The sequence below is a fragment of the Nycticebus coucang genome, chromosome 16 (genome assembly GCF_027406575.1).
Source record: "Nycticebus coucang isolate mNycCou1 chromosome 16, mNycCou1.pri, whole genome shotgun sequence".
Classification (NCBI taxonomy): Eukaryota; Metazoa; Chordata; class Mammalia; order Primates; family Lorisidae; genus Nycticebus; species Nycticebus coucang.
The window spans coordinates 27,963,764-27,983,222 of NC_069795.1; the positions used below are offsets into that span (position 1 = coordinate 27,963,764).

At 36.3% G+C, this 19,459-nt stretch overlaps 1 protein-coding gene across 3 annotated transcripts in view; it reads right to left on the reverse strand.

The window, feature by feature from the left end:
• Nucleotides 1-19,459, reverse strand: part of USP25 (ubiquitin specific peptidase 25) — a 143,509-nt gene that overhangs the window by 62,886 nt on the left and 61,164 nt on the right. For all 3 annotated transcript variants that reach the window (XM_053564917.1, XM_053564915.1, XM_053564916.1), the window contains 4 exons: nt 16,139-16,276; nt 8,863-8,939; nt 4,738-4,811; nt 1,057-1,205 (listed from right to left, as the gene is read on the reverse strand). In XM_053564917.1, the coding sequence (XP_053420892.1) occupies nt 1,057-1,205; nt 4,738-4,811; nt 8,863-8,939; nt 16,139-16,276 (438 nt within the window). The remainder of the gene's footprint in view (nt 1-1,056; nt 1,206-4,737; nt 4,812-8,862; nt 8,940-16,138; nt 16,277-19,459) is intronic.

The following is a 19,459-nucleotide window of genomic DNA, read 5'->3' on the forward strand; positions in this document are numbered from 1 at the left end:
TGAGAGTCACGATGTGTACCATGTATGATGTAGAGAGAAAAACCACTGAAATATGCACTCCTCCTTGCTAAAAAAAAAAAAAAAAAAAGTGTGTCTAGGTATGTGGGAGAAGAAAAGGAAATGAGGATGGAGCTGAAAAAGTTTAATCACATCATATTTTTTAAAATGCAGATAAAAGCACATTATTCTCAAAGAAACAAGAATCCAGTCTCTTTCCAGATAAACAGAGACATTATTAAGCACCTATTCAGTATAAAAACCTCAGAAACTTTTTTGATAAGCACTGACACATTTCATTAATTTATTCAATAAACATTATGTTTGCAGTCACCATCCTACCAGTAGGGACATGAACGACACAGATAGATTCCTATCCTCACACGTGGAGCTTACCATACAGATAGCTATAAGCAAGTGCTTAGTAACGGGCTGGTTTGGGGGCATGTGATCTGTCCTTTGCTTGCTCTTAGGGTACGAACATTCACTCACAGATAAAAACATAGATGAACAGCACACAAATGCAGCTAGAGAGAGGGGAAAAGACCCAGAGATGGGTAGAGAGAATGAGATTAATGGAGACAGATAAATAAATTTACAATATTTTTTTGAATTTATTTCTTAAGAAAGCAAGTTCTTCTATATGAGATCATACAGCAATTTTACAAGAAATTGCCAAAACAAATTCCAACAATATTCGATATATGCCTATATAAAATCCACCCTAAATATCAGTTATTTCTTATTTTCAGAACTAACATGCTATTAATGGCTGGCACCTTAACTGAAAAGTCTAAAAAGACTGAACAATGTCCTAGGACAATTTTAACCCAAAATTTCAAGGTAAATTATTTAAATCGGAATTTAATATAGATTAAATAGATTGACAATATTGATTGTACAGGTTTCCTGAAAATGTCTAAGTTTCCATAATTAAATCCAAACATTTTTCTTCATATTTTTTCTATTATTAGGGAGGCATATAACTTAAAAGTATGCATTACAGCATTATAAGAAAGACCTGGGGAAGAAAGAGAGTAATGAAAATGTTAAACTCACCTCTTGGCCTGATTTCCCCGAATTCTCTGAATGTAAAGACTCAATTTCTCCTTCGATCATTGCAGCTTCTAGGCACTCATGCAGATCTTTGAACCCATTGACCTGAAGTGGGTACTGACCAAACATTTCAGTGTTTTCAAATTTTTTACCTATGAGAAAAGGGAACACTAAATAATGTTCTTCCTCATAACAGCCTCTGGGCTACTACAAGTAGGTGTATATATGTATGTATGGATTCTCTCCTGAACCTAAAAACCGTAACACTGAATGATTATGTTCCTGAGATGAGTTGAGTTATGTGTACTTTCCCTGTTGGCTCATATATGTACACAAACACATTCACAAGCAGCTACAGATATTAAACGCACACCTAAACATACGTAGTTATACGCACACATATGTATACATTTTCTCAAGAAACACTTTCCAAGGGCAAGACGCTGTGCTGAACACTGAAAATATACACAGATGTAGACAAGGGAGACACTGTCCCTGTGCAGAGCAATGCTCAGCCCATCTGGAAGAAAGACATCATACCTATCCACTGCATGTATACTTACAAACTACTAGCAATTATTACAGGTGTGATGAGACTGTGATGGAAGAAAGTATAAAAATGGTAGCCAACTTAGTCGTAGGTGGTGGAGTGGAGAGCAAGGGAGATTTCCACATTTAAGCTCATTCTTGATTGGAGAGTGGGAATTAGGCAAGAGTGTTGGGGGCTGTGGCATAATCTTGGCCAAGGAATAGCATGACAAAGTCTTCAAGACAGCAAAGACTTTTGCATGTTTAGAAACTAAAGGAAGGTCAGCGTAGCTAGGTGGAGGAAGAAAGAGGTCACATGAAAAATCAGACAGGAAGTCAAATTTTATAAAGACTTAAAAGCCCTGTTAAGAATTTTCTTTTCTTGTTGCATGGCAATACTTAAATCGAAAATAAATCAGTTTAGCTTTGCATAGTAGCAGTATGAGTATGAGCCAATGAGGTTTATCTGAGGCACGATTATCGCTAATTGAAAAAAAATTCATTTAAATTAAAAATAAAAAAAAATAAAAGAATTTTTATTTCGCTGTATTTGGAGTATAACTGAATGTCATGGAACAGTTAAATTTAGGAATAACAGGATAAGATTTATGTCTCCAAAATACTTTTATGGCTTCTGTGTGAAGTGAGTGATAGTCCATTAGAACACTCTATTACAGAATCCATCCAGAAATAAAGGTAGCATAGGTTAAGGTGTGAAAAGTAAAAATGCACAGAACCACATAAAATTACACCACATTTATACATATCCATATGCTGTTGAATACACAAGAAGAAGCACCAACAGGACCTGACTGGCCAGCTCACAGGCCGGGTGGGAGACAGAAGAGCAAGGAAGACACCACGTAACACTCAGATCTCCAGAATGAACAACTGCATTAATTTTCACGTACGGAGAACAGTGCCACTGAAGGAAGAACAGAATTTTTTTTTTCTTTTCTTTTGAGATAACAGTGGGACTTAATTGTTCAGAATGGCTCATGCGATTTAAACTTGGAGAGTTGGATGTGAGTCTCTAATTAAGATTATATTATGGTCTAAAAATATAAATTGCTGGGGAATTGCTACTAACTGACAGATTGCCCACAGGAAAGGGGCTAAGCCAAGTCCCAAGGATCTCCTACATTTATATGCACGAAGAAAAGATGATAAATACAATTTCTAAGAAGTGCTCACAGAGACAGGAAAAAACCCACAAGAATACTGTGTCACAAAAGCCAGAGAAGTTTAAGGAAACAATTGGAAAAAAAGAAGAGGGAAAGAGAATAAACGGCATTAACAGTTAAGAATTCAACATAGAAACAGAAAGGGATCTACAGTGACCAAATGTTGGAAATGAATAACCTTAGAGATCCCTTTTACAGGAGTTCTGGAGCCAGAACCTGAAGTGGGGGTTGGTAAAGAAACGCAGAGTGAGCAGTGAAACCAACTGCTCTCTTCAAAGGTGCTTAACTCTGAATATAACTGAAGAGTGAGAGTATTAACTGAAAAGCAATTTAGAAAGGGATAATTATTATTTTATTTTTAAGATGTCAGATACCAGACCATGTCTAAATGTTGATGAGAAAGACAGTGCAGTGTATTATAATTAATGTCCATATATAGCCAGGTTAGATCTACCCACTGCTTCAAATAGTGGGGAGTGAAAAGCTCAAAATACAGGATACAAAAAAACAACAAAAAAACAGACAAGGTAATGCAGTAAGGTCTGAGTAAAAGCATGAATGAACAGAACTCTGAGCACATATAAAGAGCAGTCTTTTGATATAAACTGGATAATTCCTTTATTTTCTGGACAGAAGATAAAAAGAATGGAGTGGAGGAACCAACCGATCTACATCATAGAACCTGAAGATCATATTTGTGGACACAGTTTTCAAAAAAGATAAGATATGAAATTGCAAGCATAAAACGAGATTCTGAGCCTTGCAAAGGACCTGGGTTAAGTTTCACTAATTTCATAGTAAATCTATGAAATCTAAGGTAAGATCTTTCAGAGAGAATGAAGAGACAAAGAAGTCAGATTTGAAATGAGTGAGAAAGATGAAAACAGTTACTACAGAACACAGGAGAGAGGAAACGATTATACACAACAAGTATAACTGCCAGGTAGTCATGGGATTGGGACCAACAAAGTCCAGCTCAAATTCACGACCCATGCCAGCTAGCCCGTTTGTGTGACATGACTTCCCCAGCAATATTAAGGCACTCAGTACATGAAGAGTGAAAACGAAGAGTGAACTCAGAATAAACCAGGGAGGCGGTGCCAGGATGGGGGAAAGAGAGCGTGGGTATTAAAAGAGTGACCTTAATGATAAACAAGGAAGGATGGAAAGTACAGGAAAGGGCCGAGAAGTAGAAGTTCTCTAAAGGATGAAAAACTTTTACAGTGGAGTTATTTTTGCAAACAAATTAAAATTCACCCTCAATGGAAAACCATTGGCCTAAACGAAAATATCAGGATATATGTAAAAGTGGTAAGAAAGTGCTCTACAATAAATTACTCTTACTAAGGCAAACACATGGTTTAAGTGGAAACGTATTAAAGCACATTTACACAGCACAACAGCTTTGAAGCAACTTACTAATACCAAGTCCAAAGACTTCAATATTCATTGGCAAAGTACTTTAACATCAACCACTTTTAAGAACCAATATAATACAGGTAGAAATGCTTGTGCAGCGTATTATACTTAGTGCCTATAATATAACCTAATTAGACCTACTCAATGGTTCAGATAGTTTTTTACTTCACATAAAACCAGAATGATAGGAGCGAAACCAAACATAATGTATTATGCAAAATATTCCACTTATACAATAAATATTTAGCATTCGAGGCAAACAAAAATATACTGACACCTCAATATAACTTTTTAAATGTGTGGCTAACATCTGAGTTAGTGTCTGCCTTTTTGTAATCTCAAGCCATCAAACTGTATTCAAATAAAACTTTATGAAAATTCATTACACTTGAGATCATGAAGAAAAAACAATTTTCTAAGTTTCACACTTTAGGTGATTTGGAAAAAATAACTTTCAAAAGTTAACACATTGGGTCATTTGGAAAAAACAACTGGATACTAATGGATACTAATATCTCTTCACCTGCAATAAAAAGTAAATGTGTAACTATACCTTCAAGTACTCCCACAGCTAGGAATCTTCCATAGAACAGCTCTACCATGGGGTTCTTTGGCTTCTCTTCATCCCTAAAGCATGTTTAAAAATACAAATATGGTTACAATTTTTAGACCTTTAAACAGAGAAAACATTAAAAGAACTGTAACATCTGTCAAGAGAAAAGTATTTATATGACTATCACAGACTTGGCTCTCTTATTTAGAATGTCACTTTGGGCGAGGTACTTACGTTTATTTTTCCATTTCTGTCAGCTAAGGATAATTCCAGTAACTGACCTCACAGGATGACTGTAAGTGTTACAATGAGTGACTACGATGGGAGAACTAGGAAGAGGACCTGTCTGACACAGGCCGTGCCTGCTCTTTGTATTATCATTAGAGATTTCAGTCTGATGCTTTTCACCTGTATGACACATGTTCACTTGGACTTGTTGGAAAGGAAAGCCATCTTTAATCAGAATATTTCTGCAAAGTTTTGATAAGTTATTTCTTGCATTTACTGAGAAGAGTCCATACCATTCAAACGTGACAGCTGTCACCAGTGAAGGAATAAACATATCACTTTTTTGATCCCGAGTAGCTAAAAAAGTATTCTATCCTTTTCTGAAGTTTCATGTTGCTGGCAGAATTAGTCATTTATGAATTTTAGACATACACATATAACAGTTTCTTAGCATACACATATAATAGTTTTTAGTCATGATTTGCACTGTACAGTCTAAAAAACAAAGTTTATCTTGGCTTTACACCCTTTATAAAAGGGTGTTATATCCACAAATTACATGGAATTTTTCTTCATTAATTTTAGGTTTAAATTAATAAAATTCATTTGTGGAGGACTATTGAGAGGGACCAGGAGCAGCGGCTCACTCCAGTAATCCTAGAACTCTGAGAGGCCAAGGCTGGAAGACTACTTGACCTCACGAGTTTGAAACCAGCCTGAGCAAGAGGGAGACCCCATCCCTAGAAAATGAGCCTGGCCTGATGGTACCTGCCTGTAATCCCAGCTCTCGGGAGGCAAAGGCAGGAGGAGTGCTTGAGCCCAAGAGTTTTAGGTTGCAGTGGGCTATTACGCGATGATGCTGCAGCAGTGGTAACAGAGTAGGGGTCTGTCTTTAAAAGTTTAATTAATTGAAATTAAAAACAAAGAGAAGGGGAGGAGACACTGTTACATGGGTCATCATTTAATTCTTAGAATAATGGTGCCAAATATATCACTTAATACCAGAATCCCAGTAGCTAGTACAATAGTCCCTAGTGCTAGCTGAAAACATTTCTGGCCCTTCGCCTTTAGGTAAGATGCATTTTCCCACTTTTTTAAATTCATGTTTTATTGTGATACAATGTATGTAGCATAAAATTTACCATGAATAAACACAGGAGCAGAGCCCTTCCTCCCACCCACTGGGCACATCTAAGGATATAGGCCTCTACAAAGTTCTGACGTGAAGTTGCTGCCACATAATTACCTAGCTCACAGAGTCTGGGTATTTGACCCTTTAAAACTCATGGTGAAATCTGAGCCTCAATGTTGGAGACGGGGCCTAATAGGAAGAATTTGGGTCACAGAGGCGGATCCCTCCATGACTGGGCTGGTGCCATTTCCAGGGAAGGGAGTTCTTGCTCTACTAGTGTCTGGGTATAAGAGCTGGGTGTTAAAAAAAAAGCCTAGCACTTTCACACTTCCTCTTGCGTCCTCCTTCACCATATGATCTGCATACACCTGCTCCCCTTCGCCTTCCATCATGAGTGGAAGCTTTCTGAGGTCCTCATATGAAGCAGGTGTTGGCACCATATTCTTGTACAGCCTGCAGAATCATAAGCCAAAGACCAACTAAACCTCTTTTTATTATAAATCACCCAACCTTGGGTATTCTTTTATAGCGACATACGTGGACTAAGACACCACCTTGACTGATTAAAAAGGCATACCGTTACCCTGTCTTACTCTACAATAAAGCAGTGGAGTACTGACAATAAAACCACACAACTGTGGACAATCAAACCTCCATATTCTGAATGAGGCAGAGGCTGAGAAGCAGGCTAAACTAAACATTCAGCCAAACTTTCCTAAAAGAAAAAAATATTAAAGAAATACGCTCAAGGCCTAGGACATCCAGAAGCTGAGGAAAGAACATACTGCAGAGATAATAATCTTCACTGGACACTGAGACTCAGGAGCATCAACAGCAAATTCAGTTCAGGAATCTTGGCAGGGAAATTCTCCATATGAAACTAACATAAACAGAAGAGAGAAACCAACCCAGAAGGCAGGTTTCATAGGCCTGAGCAATTTTGTAGCAAAACACAGTGACAGCAACCACTTTGGCACAAAATAAATTATTAGGAAGAGCCTCCAGTGAGTGCAGCTCTGGGGGCAGCACACTGGAGCTTAGGAAGCAACCACTGAGTTTGGTGGATGGAAAAGAAGGTACCTTATTATCAGAGTTACCAGCATCATAAACGTCTAAACACACTCTCAACTGCCACAAGTTGTGACAAAGACAGTTTGCAAATAATGGAAGTTTTCCCCTTTAGATGTAGACTTTGTGCTAAATTAATCTCTTGAGAGATTTCTCCCAATTTAGTTTAAGTTCACAGAAAGTTGTCTACAACCACTGGCCCATAATGACTAATATCCTGGCAGAAAACTAAAACTAAGATGATTTTCTCAGTTTACTACATTATCCTAAGTATCTATTACAGTCTTCAGAAATAACCAGACAAGGAACTACACTAAATTCTGGGAATAATATTGTAGTTGGACCAAGAGACTTACAAGAGGTTAAAGTTTGCAGCTTGTTTCAAATTTTCAAATGTAAAAGATGAATGTTAATTGTGTGTGACCCAGTAATCTTCTGAAATCTAACACTAAAGCATATGAAATTCAACATCTGAAATGTTGAAAGCACTGTGTACATATCAATGAAAGACAGTGCAGGCTGTAGTTGCAGAACCTCAACTCTACTCAGGCACAGACAAGACATGCTGTAACTGACACAACATAAACTAAGAAAGGAGACGATTGTTTTTGTTGTTTTACACTGCAAACAGAGCAAAATGATCTTGATTTTTTAGTACCATTTCTTGGAACATTACCTTAAAAGATAAAGGTAATGTCATTTGGAAACTTTATTTTTTTCCTGAGTTTTGGTAACATAAGAGATGGCAAGGTCTATGTTAAAATGTGGGAGCATCTCTTAGCTATTAACATTGTATGATTAGAAGATACTTTATTTCATCTTAATCTCACTGCAACCCATATTCTAATGGACTTTATTAGGCAACGAAGGAGGCCATATTTTTACTTTCTGTAATATAGTCTACAAATACAGAAATATTATATTCTCAATAAAAAAATAAAATAAAATAAAATAATAAAAAAAGAAATATTATATTCTCTAAAAAGAACAAAGAGTGAGAGAAGGGAGAAAATTTTCAGCCTGGGATTTCAACCTTTATTCTTGGTGTTAATTTAACAACTGCATCTTGTAGACTCAAATCACAGTCTTGTGGTGGCAGTCTAAATGGTCTACCAGTATTTTAAGAAAATACACAAAGGAACAAGTAGTTGATATTAGGAGTGGGGTCTTATGAGGGTGGAATCAAGACTGTCCTCAAAGTGAGCTGACGTCCTTCTCTAAGGAGGCCAGCCACCAACTTTAAGTGACCAGGATTTTAATGGTTGAACCCAGTGAATAGAGAATAAGAAACTAGGGAATGGTGAAGAGGAACTTCATATACCTGTCCTGTTTCGATGTAAAAGGACTTCATCAGAATTAACACGCCTGGCATCTTTCTCCACCACTAACCCATTCCTCCTCATGAAAAGTGAGTGCTGAATCTAAGAAAAAGAACTGAGTATATGAGATTAGCCCTGTCAGGAATCACTTTTTAGATTTTTATGGCTTGATTCTGATCTTGTAGCAGAAACCTAAGGCTACCCATTACTTGTGGCTACAGATCCAAAGAGCTTGTCAGTAACACAAATCATATTGGGATGCCCAGAAGTCTGTCACAGTTTCCTATTTCTCTGGTGACACTGAATACATATGAGGAAAAACTGAATGCTATTCATTCAGTTTCTAAAACCTCATCACTAAATTTCATGGTAACTTACGTCTCCTCTTCAGCTTTCATTTGGAAGGCATCTTCTAACCAATCTAGTAATTTGTGTGTAAACTCACTCACGTCTTGCTGTGAAAAGAAAGAAAATATCTTGTTGATAGTGGAGCCTACTAATAAAAATATTAAATGCTGCAACACAAAACCTATTCCCCAATTCTAAAACAGTCATCATTACCTTAAAAATGTAATACAAAGCAAAACAATTCACATCAAATGCAAGAAACTTTTATAATTTAACCAGGGTATAAAATCAGTATTTGAAAAAAACAAGCATTATATTGATAATTACTGTTATTAGGTTTCGCTTTAGGGAAAAGAAATATAACACATATATGTCAAAATTCAAACTTACAAATGAGACCTTAAAAAATTACTATCTGTCCAAAATAGCTCTGTAATGAATCTTTATCAAATTAATAGGTCATATTACCAAAAGGTCCTTCATTTTATAAAGAATTGTTAGTGGCTTCTCTCTTAGAAGACACCCTAGTGCTTTCTGACAATGAATTTTCTTAACTCAACTTATACATAGAAGTTTTTAAGCCACATCTACCCTTACAAAGATACCTGTTAACTCAGACAACTTGAGTCCCACTAATCACTGACTACTGAGTTCATCCCAGGAACCCAAAACTGACCCTCCATTCAGAACCAGCACATACATCACCTTTCACCCTCCCTTTCTTTGGTGTTTCCTCCCCTAACATAGACAAACAGGAATAGATGGTGGAATCTGTACTCAGAAACTACCATAATTCTTTCAATATGAGTTGGAAAATAGAAAACATGTTCACACAGAACACAACCCTATTAAGTCTGCTCAAAGACAGATCAGTAAAAGCAATTTGCTTTTCCTTATCTAAGTAGCCCCAAGTATAAAACAAACTTACAATCATATATTTTTCCATTTAGAAGCTTTTTTAGGGCATCTAAACCAGGGTGGAGAATCTGAGGCCTTAAGGCCACATGTGGCTTGCTAGGTCCATAAGTATGAGCTTTTGACTGAATTCATATGTTACAGAAGAAATCTTTTTATTTTTATTAATACATTTTTGTTCATCTTTTACATTTTTATTTAATTTTTAAAAGCATGTAATTAAAATACAAAGAATAAAATAAGTTTCAATTAAATAATACTCCCAGATTGCATAGCACTATTAGAACATTAGTAAGCCATCAAGGCTAAACTGACAGCTGCTTTGCTCATGATTTATGTCTAACTTCTCCTGCCTGGTGGAGCCGCTAATGCATGAGGCTGGTTGGAGAGAGTTTATAGGAGTTGATTGTGCTAGTCTGTGATCAGCTTTTGACAGTGGTGCACTGTATTTCTGTCTGAAGTGGGATTTCAAACAGTATATTTGCACAGCTTGACAGTATATTTTAATTCTGTCTGATCAAAAGCCCATCATGTCAAAAAGGATCAAAAGAACACTGAATGAAGAAAACAGATATTTTTAATGAGAATTGAGAATTAAAATATTATCTTGTTTCTGCTAAAGTTAAGATGATTTGTTCGCTTTGTGATATTGCAATACCAATACTAAAGGAAGTCAGTGCTCATTACCATCATGACACTCAGAAGGACCACAAATATTTTAGAGGGAGAAGACTTTTTAGTGAAAGACTGTATTGCAGAAGTTAAAAGATGAAAATAAAAAACCAAGATGATTCTTTCAAGCAGCAGTAAGAACAGGAAACAATGCCACTGAAACAGCTTATAAAATAGCTTATGTACTTGGGGGAAAAGGAAACCCATTCAATGATGTAGAAACTGTGAAAGAACGCACTGCCAGACTTGTAGGATGCTTAGACCCAGACAATGTTTCAAAATACAAACAACTACCTCTTCCAAGGTGAAACATAACCAATCTGCAGCATGAATTAGCCTTCAACTTAACAGTTTCATGCAGTACTTCAAAAGGAAAATATATATTATTCAATCACTTTGGATGAATCAACTTATACTCCTGACTCCATGTGGGTTCTTTAAGGCCATAACAGGAGGTTTTCTTTGCTACAGAGAGTTACTCACTTTGGGCACAGAACACAGGGAACAGACATTCAGGATAAATGTAAAGTTGGACTGCATTTGGTAAATTTAGTGAGTGTATGTACAAATGGTGCCCCTTCCATGACAGGAAAACATGAAGAGTTTATTGCACAGATTTAAAAAAGTGTTAACAGATGCCCTCATTTCTTTTCTTATACCTTGTGCTGAAGTTACAGTGACAGTCTGCCACAATTTATATTCATGCAAATGTAACACAGCAAGGTCAGTTTTGTAACATGCTGGAGGTGAAAGATGAGATGTTGGGTGTGGATTTGCCCTGTCATTCTAAAAGTGCATTGTCTATTGCAGGGACAGGTGTTAGTCAAAATTTTATCTCTGTGAGAACAGACGGTTAAATCTTATGAAGATGAGAATCAGTAATGTGAATTACTGAAAGAAGATTTCTAAAAGAATGCAGCATTTCTGTGTGATATCCTGCCAAATCAAAATGACTTGAATATTTCTTTGCAAGTAAGTCTACACATGATATGTGGCAAAAAATCCAAGCATTTCAACAAATTCTACTTTTTTTCAAAATGCTTCTTCAAAAGGAAATTTCAGATGAATATTTTCCCCAGTTAGAAAGGCTACTGATGAACATGAATATTTTCCCCAGTCAGAAAGACTACTGATGAGCAGAATGATAGACCTGATATACGTGAAGCATTTGAGGAACACACAACTGTTAAAGATTTATCAACTGGAGAATACAATCAAGGTTCACTGACTTTGAAAATCATGACATTAAATTCCAATTAGCACTTAATGCTCACCTAGTTGATATCACCTAAAGAACTACAGATGGGATTGATTGAGCTCTCAGTAGATGACATTTTGAAGTCATTATTTGATGTTAAGAAAAGACCTAATTGAAATCTGGAAAAATGCTATAGAATACCCATGCCTTCAGCAACATGTTCAAAAAATGCTTTCTTGTTTTTCAACCACTTATTGTTGTGACTATTCTCCTACTCAAATCAATATGCCCTGAATGTCACAAATGACTGATACCCACTTAGAGGATGAACTGAAACTGTGAACCTCCATGCTGCAACCAAATATTCAAATGCTTTGCAACAAAAAGCAGCCATAAATTTAAAATTAATAGTTCTCATTTTTTGAAATGATTAAATTCATATTAGATTTTTACAAAATAATGTAACTTCTTAAGTATATCTAATTGGAGTTTATTGGATGCAGCCTTATTTGATTATTGCTATGTGACCATCCAACATGAAACAGTTCCTCACCCCGATCTACGCCAACCTATTCACCTTAAAAAAAGTTAAAACTAAAGTCTAAGAAGCTTAAGCACATTGCTCCAAAGCTGAAGAGTTAAACTGGATTAAACTTAGCCCCCAAATTACATAAACAGCCCTAATTCCTACAGCAGGTTGAACAGTTGCATGCCAAAATAGAACCTCAAAATGTGCCCTTATTTGGAATAAGGGTCTTTATAAATTCAGTTAAGGTAAAGATCTCAAAATGAGATCATCCTAGATTAGAATCAGCCCGAAATCCAATGCTGAGTCTTCTTATACGAAGCAGAAAAATGGGAAGACACCTAAACACACAAAAGAAAAAAGACCAGAGAAGACAGAGACAAGATTAGAGCTGCCTGCCACAACCCAGGAGCCACCAGAAGATGGCAGCTGGGTCTTGCCAACATGTCTATTTTGCCTCTGGAATTATTATAGAACAATTTCCTACTGTTTTTAAGCTGTCCTATTTGTGGGTAATTTGTTACGGCCGTTCTAAGGAACCAATTTGAAACAACTTCCCATACTTGGCTATTACTTTACTTACCTTGAAGGCTATAACCAACAAAAAACACAAAGGTACATAGTGAATCACAACATTCTTCAGAAGAAGTTAATCCTTACCCTTTTCATCAATCAATCTGAAACTGACAATCATAAAAATTCTACCTACTTCTATCAAAAGAACAAAACTGAGTTCATCAGAATAACATTTTACTTCGAAAGTGAAAGAATTAAAAGTATGATTACAATTGACAGCACCACATACCACAAGGTGTTCCACAAGACTCTTAGATATTTCAAAACATGATATATTTCAAATATTTAGGAAGAACATAAAATGAAAGTATAAATTTACCTTTTAAAGAAATCATGTTTAACACCATTTATGGTTTTATTTCCCTAAGTCACTAAAGTGTACTTCAGATTCAAGAGATGAGGGAAAAAAAGAGAATCCAACCTGTACCAACCTCACTGGAGGTATAATGTGTCTACTTTAAAAGGCCTCTGAAGAAAAAGAATCAACAATGAGAAAACTAGCAAGTCCACACTGCTAGCCCAAAGCATCCATATTGTGGCCTCAATGGCGGTTACAGGAAGTGCACTTAACAGCACTAACAGCTACTTGTGTCTACTGACTCTCAAACTGAAAAGCCCCACTTATGCACATAAGTCTATTCTGTAATCACCATGAAGTACTGAAAGTGATAGGGATAGAAAGGAGCTATCGGGAAGTAGGCAAAAGGTCTGGCCTCCTAGATAAGAAAGTTAAAAAGGGCCCTGCAACAAACTATGAGTTTGGGGAACTTTTTGATTCAGTTGACCATGTATGTCCTGTTCTCCACAAAATGTAGTTTCCAGCTTATGACACAAAGTGGAGTAATGGTCACAGTTATAGAACAGTGTGCAGAGAAAATGTCACAAACATCCACAAGCCTAACAGACGCCACTACGCAATTGTCAGAAAAATAGCATATAGCAATTATGGCCAAAAGGAGAAGGAAAGTGGGCACATGTGGCAACTGGGTGACCTATAACCAGCAAGAAATCAGCAAGAATATTTAAGGACCTCAGGAAACCAAAGAAAAACTCGTATTGATAATTACAGATGGAGCTAGAATAAGATACTTACACTTGTCTACTGCCTTTACGTGATGTCTCTTCTCACTGGCAGAGACAAACCTTCTCTAATCTCTCTGGAAAAGTCTATGCTTATCTATCTAAGCTTTACTTTAAATAAAATGCACTCTTTTTATTTACTTTAAAAATTGCCCTCTTTTGGGCGGCGCCTGTGGCTCAGTGAATAGGGTGCAGGCCCCATATGCCGAGGGTGGCGGGTTCAAACCCAGCCCCGGCCAAACTGCAACAAAAAAATAGCCGGGCGTTGTGGCGGGCGCCTGTAGTCCCAGCTGCTCGGGAGGCTCAGGCAAGAGAATCGCGTAAGCCCAAGAGTTAGAGGTTACTGTGAGTCGTGTGAAGCCATGGCACTCTACCGAGGGCGGTACAGTGAGACTCTGTCTCTACAGAAAAAAAAAAAAATTGCCCTCTTTTTCTGCTGCATTGGAATCCAGGCTGCTTTATTCCCACCTACCCCGTATCTGACTTTCACTTTGACTTGGACAAACCTGCTAGTTCTGCTAAGTGAATCAGACCAGATCTACTGAACAAGCCCAAGAGTCTTGGAAACCCAGGATGAAAAGATAATCACAGACATACAGATACCTATACATCTCTGGAAAGTATCAACAGAAAGAAAGTATCCAAGAAAATCACAAAAAAAAAGAAATTCCAGAAGAAAAGACAAGTCATGGAACAGAAGTAATTTTTTTAAAATGTATTTGTATGCACAGAATCTCTGGACAAGATAGAAGAAATGCTACAGAAAAAAACAAAACAAGTAAAACATACTGAGAACCACAAGGAGTATCCTAAAATGGTAGTTTAGGATTATTCTTTGAAAAATTATTATTTCTTTTGATTTGTGTGTTATTCTGACAAAGATAAACAGACATTAAACTATAACAGGACTGCACCTTTGTGAGAAATTTTAAAAAGAAAAGTGATGTAAGCATCCTTTTTGTTCACTTATCTCTGTCATCCAAGATTAATTTAAAACACAAAGGAACAACAACAACAAAAAGCCTGGGAAAGACAGGGATGGAATCTTCCAGCACCCTCCTCAAACATGCTGTCCACACCTCCATGCCACAGAGACACATCCAAGTCTGTACTATAAAAAACAGACTGCAAGCTCAGGGGCTATTTGAGCGTCTTCTAAAACAATGTTCTATCTTCCACTGCCATCTTTTTCAACACCTGTTATTATTCTCTATTTCCTTCGTTCCTCTTTGTTTTCCTTCTTTAACTCCCTTGACTGTTCAAATTATATGTGATGCCTGCTTATTTATAGATATTTTCTATTTTTAGAGGAAAATTCTCAACATTCTAATAAAGACTTAAAAGCAAAAGCAGCAATAACAAAGGTAATGTCATTCGAAACCTGTTTCTAAGGTAATTAAGGAAGACTACTCCCTGCCAGCAGAAATATCAGAAACACATATGCTACCCTATACACTGACATTGGGTTATCACACATTTGTGAAGATTTTTAATTACACATTTATGAACATTCTTAATTTTACCCATTGTTTTCACTTTATTTTGATCACAAATTACAACTTCATTTAACACTTCAAAGATCACTTACATTTTTCCTAGTTTAAAAGTAAATCTTCCAAGTAAACAATGTTTTAAATGGCTCAGGCTATTTACTTTTTTACAGCGACTTTTATTTTTTACACCCATTATGCCATGAATTCACAGGGAGTGGGTTTCAGCAGCTCAGGCTCCTTTCCGCTGGTTCTCACACAGTGAGCTTCGCTGGGTGGAGCAGGCTGGCACTTCAGTTGAACCCCAGGTACCTTTTCCCTCTGGCTTCCTTCTTTTTTTGATAATTTTCCTTGATGCATTTTAGGAAGCTTCTCAGCTCTTAGAGGGCTTAATATGCTCAACAGGAACGTTAATCAACTTAACAAGAATCTTGCCCTTTACTTGTTTGTTTACAACAATGCCAACAGCACGCTGGGTAACATTGTAGACTCTTCCAGTTTTGCCATGGTCACATTTGTGTGGCATGCCTTTTTGAACAGTACCCATTCCCTTGATGTCCACAATATCATCTTTCTTGTAGATTCGCATACATGTGGCCAAAGGAACAGTTCCATGTTTCTAAAAGGCCTAGGGAATGTGTATTGCGTGCCTCTCCTCTTTCCCTCTGCGTTCGTCATTCTGGTGAATTACTGGAAGATGGTGTCTCCTCTAGTCCAAAGGGACTCAGGCTATTTTTAACAAAGCTGAATAACGCATCTTAAATTGTCACATATTCTTTAAAAAGCTACTTTAAAATTGATTTGATAAATAAAATACAAATAGTGAGTGAACAAGTGCGACAAGGCTACCTGCTGTGAGTCATTTGACTTGAAAGCATCCTTAAGAATTTCAACTGCTCTTGATGGATCAACATACTTCCTTTTGGTACCAACAAGAAGTGCAAACAGATACCTCAGCTCACGCATAAAAGGCAAATTCCGATGTTCCTGTTGAAAAACAAAAACAAAAACCTTAAGTGAAGATTAACACAATCTTCACAGAAAAACAGATAATCATTTTACCAGTGGCCAAAAATTAGGGATAAATCTAGCACTCTGCATCATAATTAAAGAAAGAAGAGTGTTGGTGCCAAGAGACTCAAAGAAGTCAAGCACAAAACAGCAGAGGAATGAGGCTCACAATTTCAGCATAAATGCACATATTCATAGCAAATCATGTCATTACCCAACCAAGAATATCCTCCTCATTCAAGTCTGCTTATTATAATCCTTCCCATTCAGGAAGGGCCAGCTGCTGCCTACGAGAGCAACAATAATCGCAAACATTCAATGAGTGTTCGCTACATGCCAGGCACTGTTCTAAGTGCTTTACCCCACACGCCAGTTTAAGCAAAAAATCCCTCCTCCTCCATGAAGCCTTTCCAGACAGACCCCTCAAATCAATGATCCCTTCAAATTCCACAGCTACTGAAATAATACTTTTCTCTGAGCAATGACTCACCAGTTGCCACTGTTATTAGACTAATGTTAGAACCTTTCTAAGTATTTTTTAAAAATTAATGATTTTTGTTTGTATTTATAAAAGTACATAAATCATTTTATATTTATTTTATAAATATTTTAATAAATTAAATGCTATATTTAACATAATTATAATTTAAAATGTAATTAAATTATAATATTAATCTAACAATTAATGAGACCAAGTCCTAAGATGAAATTAGTATATCATCCTACAGATCCTTGGAAATCTTCCTCTTGTTGTGTTTCTCAATGAGACTGTAAGATTCCTAAAGGTAAAAACTTCTATATCTCTTCTGCAACTTTTTGTTACACAAAGCAGGCTTTCAATCCTTACTGGCTGACTAAAGCAAACCCTCTAGACAAAAAGTAAAACAACGCATATTATCAATCACTAGCAAATTATTTTAAAACAATTAAGGAAACTTTAAAAAACAACGCAATTCATAGCTCTGTGAACATAGCTCATTTGTGTCATAGCTAATGACAGCAAATCAGACAAGCAGTTCTTATTTTAGTTCTTGCAATAACGATTTTAACAGATACAGCGTAAATTATAATATTTAAACACAGAAATATTTTTTCCAAGTTTGCATAGTTCACTTTCTCAGCATTATAAAACTATAGTAGGGGTACGTACGTATGTGGGAGTAAAGGGATATCATTACATAGAATGATATAATCAATAAAGAAATAGATGCTTTACGATATATTTAACAGGGAATAAAACTGATTCCAAATACTTGTCATTTCACCCAAAACCTACATATACCATTAAAGCAATTAAATAATATACTACAAAAGAATGCTAAACTATGAAAAACATAGTTTTATTAAAGTATAATAAATTCCACCATCAATGATGAAAGTGTTACATGGGTAGGGTCAAAAGGTGTTGGAAAAAACAGGGATAGTTAATACCCTGTTTCCCCGAAAATAAGACATCCTAATAAGACCTACTTATAGGAAAGATAAGACGTCCCCTGAAAATAAGACCTAGCGCAACTTTGGGAGCACACCTTCTTATTTTCGGGAAAACAGGGTAGCAGGGACTTAGTAAGACGATGGGCTGCTATCAAAATGGCATCAGCCCCAAGTGAGGCTAAGTGGCCTCTTCTAAAGCAATTCAGTGTGGTGTGTTAGCTCAAGAGGTGGTGGGCACATCAGTCTTAGCTCAGTAACTCTGGGTGTGGTGCAAGAGATCAACAGGTTATCTGCTGGAGGCCTTGTAAAAGGTCAGAGGGTTATCTGCTGGAAATCTGTAACCTGGCAGGATTGTTTGGAAATCTGGTCCTGGCAGGACCAGAAATACAAAGAGAGTTCTGACCTTTATTGAGTGAATGTCTAAGTCCATCAGAGCCAGGGAGAAACTAACAGAAGGTTAAATACAAAAATTTTTAATGAGCAAACAATTCATGCTTTTTCTCTAGTACTTCCTATTCCCTCTCCAGCTGCCCTATATAAATACCTATATTTTTAAAGTATAAATAATATTCATTTTAATCCACAAAATAATTTCCTAAAGTAGCCTTGATTTCCTGAGACTAATGTCTTCATTTATCGCTGCACCTTTTGAGACATTCCTTGCCAAGTCACAAGGATGGGAGTAATACTTTTTAAAAATTAAGTGAAATTCTGCAGGGAATGACATTTGAAAAGTGAAATACTTTGACAGAACGAAATATTTTTGTCTCATCCAATTCCTGTGGCTAGAAAATCTTTCTGAATTTCAAAAGGCAAAACTATAAATGATAAAAAGGGGTAGCTGCTTCATTTGGCTAAATTATAAAAATACTACTACATACAGAAACTGGTCTAACTACTTGTTTGTCTTTAAACAGATTGGAGATAAAGTAATTTACATTATAGTATACATTACAAAACATACAATTTTATGAGCTCTACATAGGTATGCACCATGAAAACATCACCATAATCAAGATAATACAACTATCCACCACCCTGAAAATATCTTCTGCCTTTATTCCCTTCTCTAATCATTACCAGTTACATGAACAGAATCATACACTATGTTGCCATCAATATACTTATTTTGAACTTCATGTATATGATTAACAATAATTAGTTAATCCCATCTTATGGCTGTGTGGTATTCCATTGTATGAATATAGAATTAACTTGTTGACTCATTAACCTGTTCTAGCTGCTGCAGATATCAGTGTACATGACTCTGTGTGTTTTTCCTGAGTAAATGCCAGAGGGGAATGGCTAGTTTGTATGGCTAATGATTCTGAGCAACAACTAAATTGTTTTCCAAAGGCATTATGCCACTTAATATTCCCACTAAGAAAATAGTAAGATTTCCAGTTCCACATTCTATCAACATTTGGACATGGACTATTATGTTTAACTTCATTTCTTCTCATAGGTACCCAATGGCATCTCTTGTTTTAATCGACATTTCCCTAATGTGAGCATATTTTCAAGTAGTTATTTGCCATCAGCATTTTTTTGGTTAAGTATCTGTAAGTATTTTTCACAGCACACTCATAGGTTATCTGCCTTATAATTACTAAATTATGCAACTTCTATGTATGCTGTCTTTGCTAACATTGCCTCTCAGTCTGTGGCTTGCCTTTTCATTCTGTATAATCTTTTTTTCAAAAATTATTTAATTTTGATGCTAAT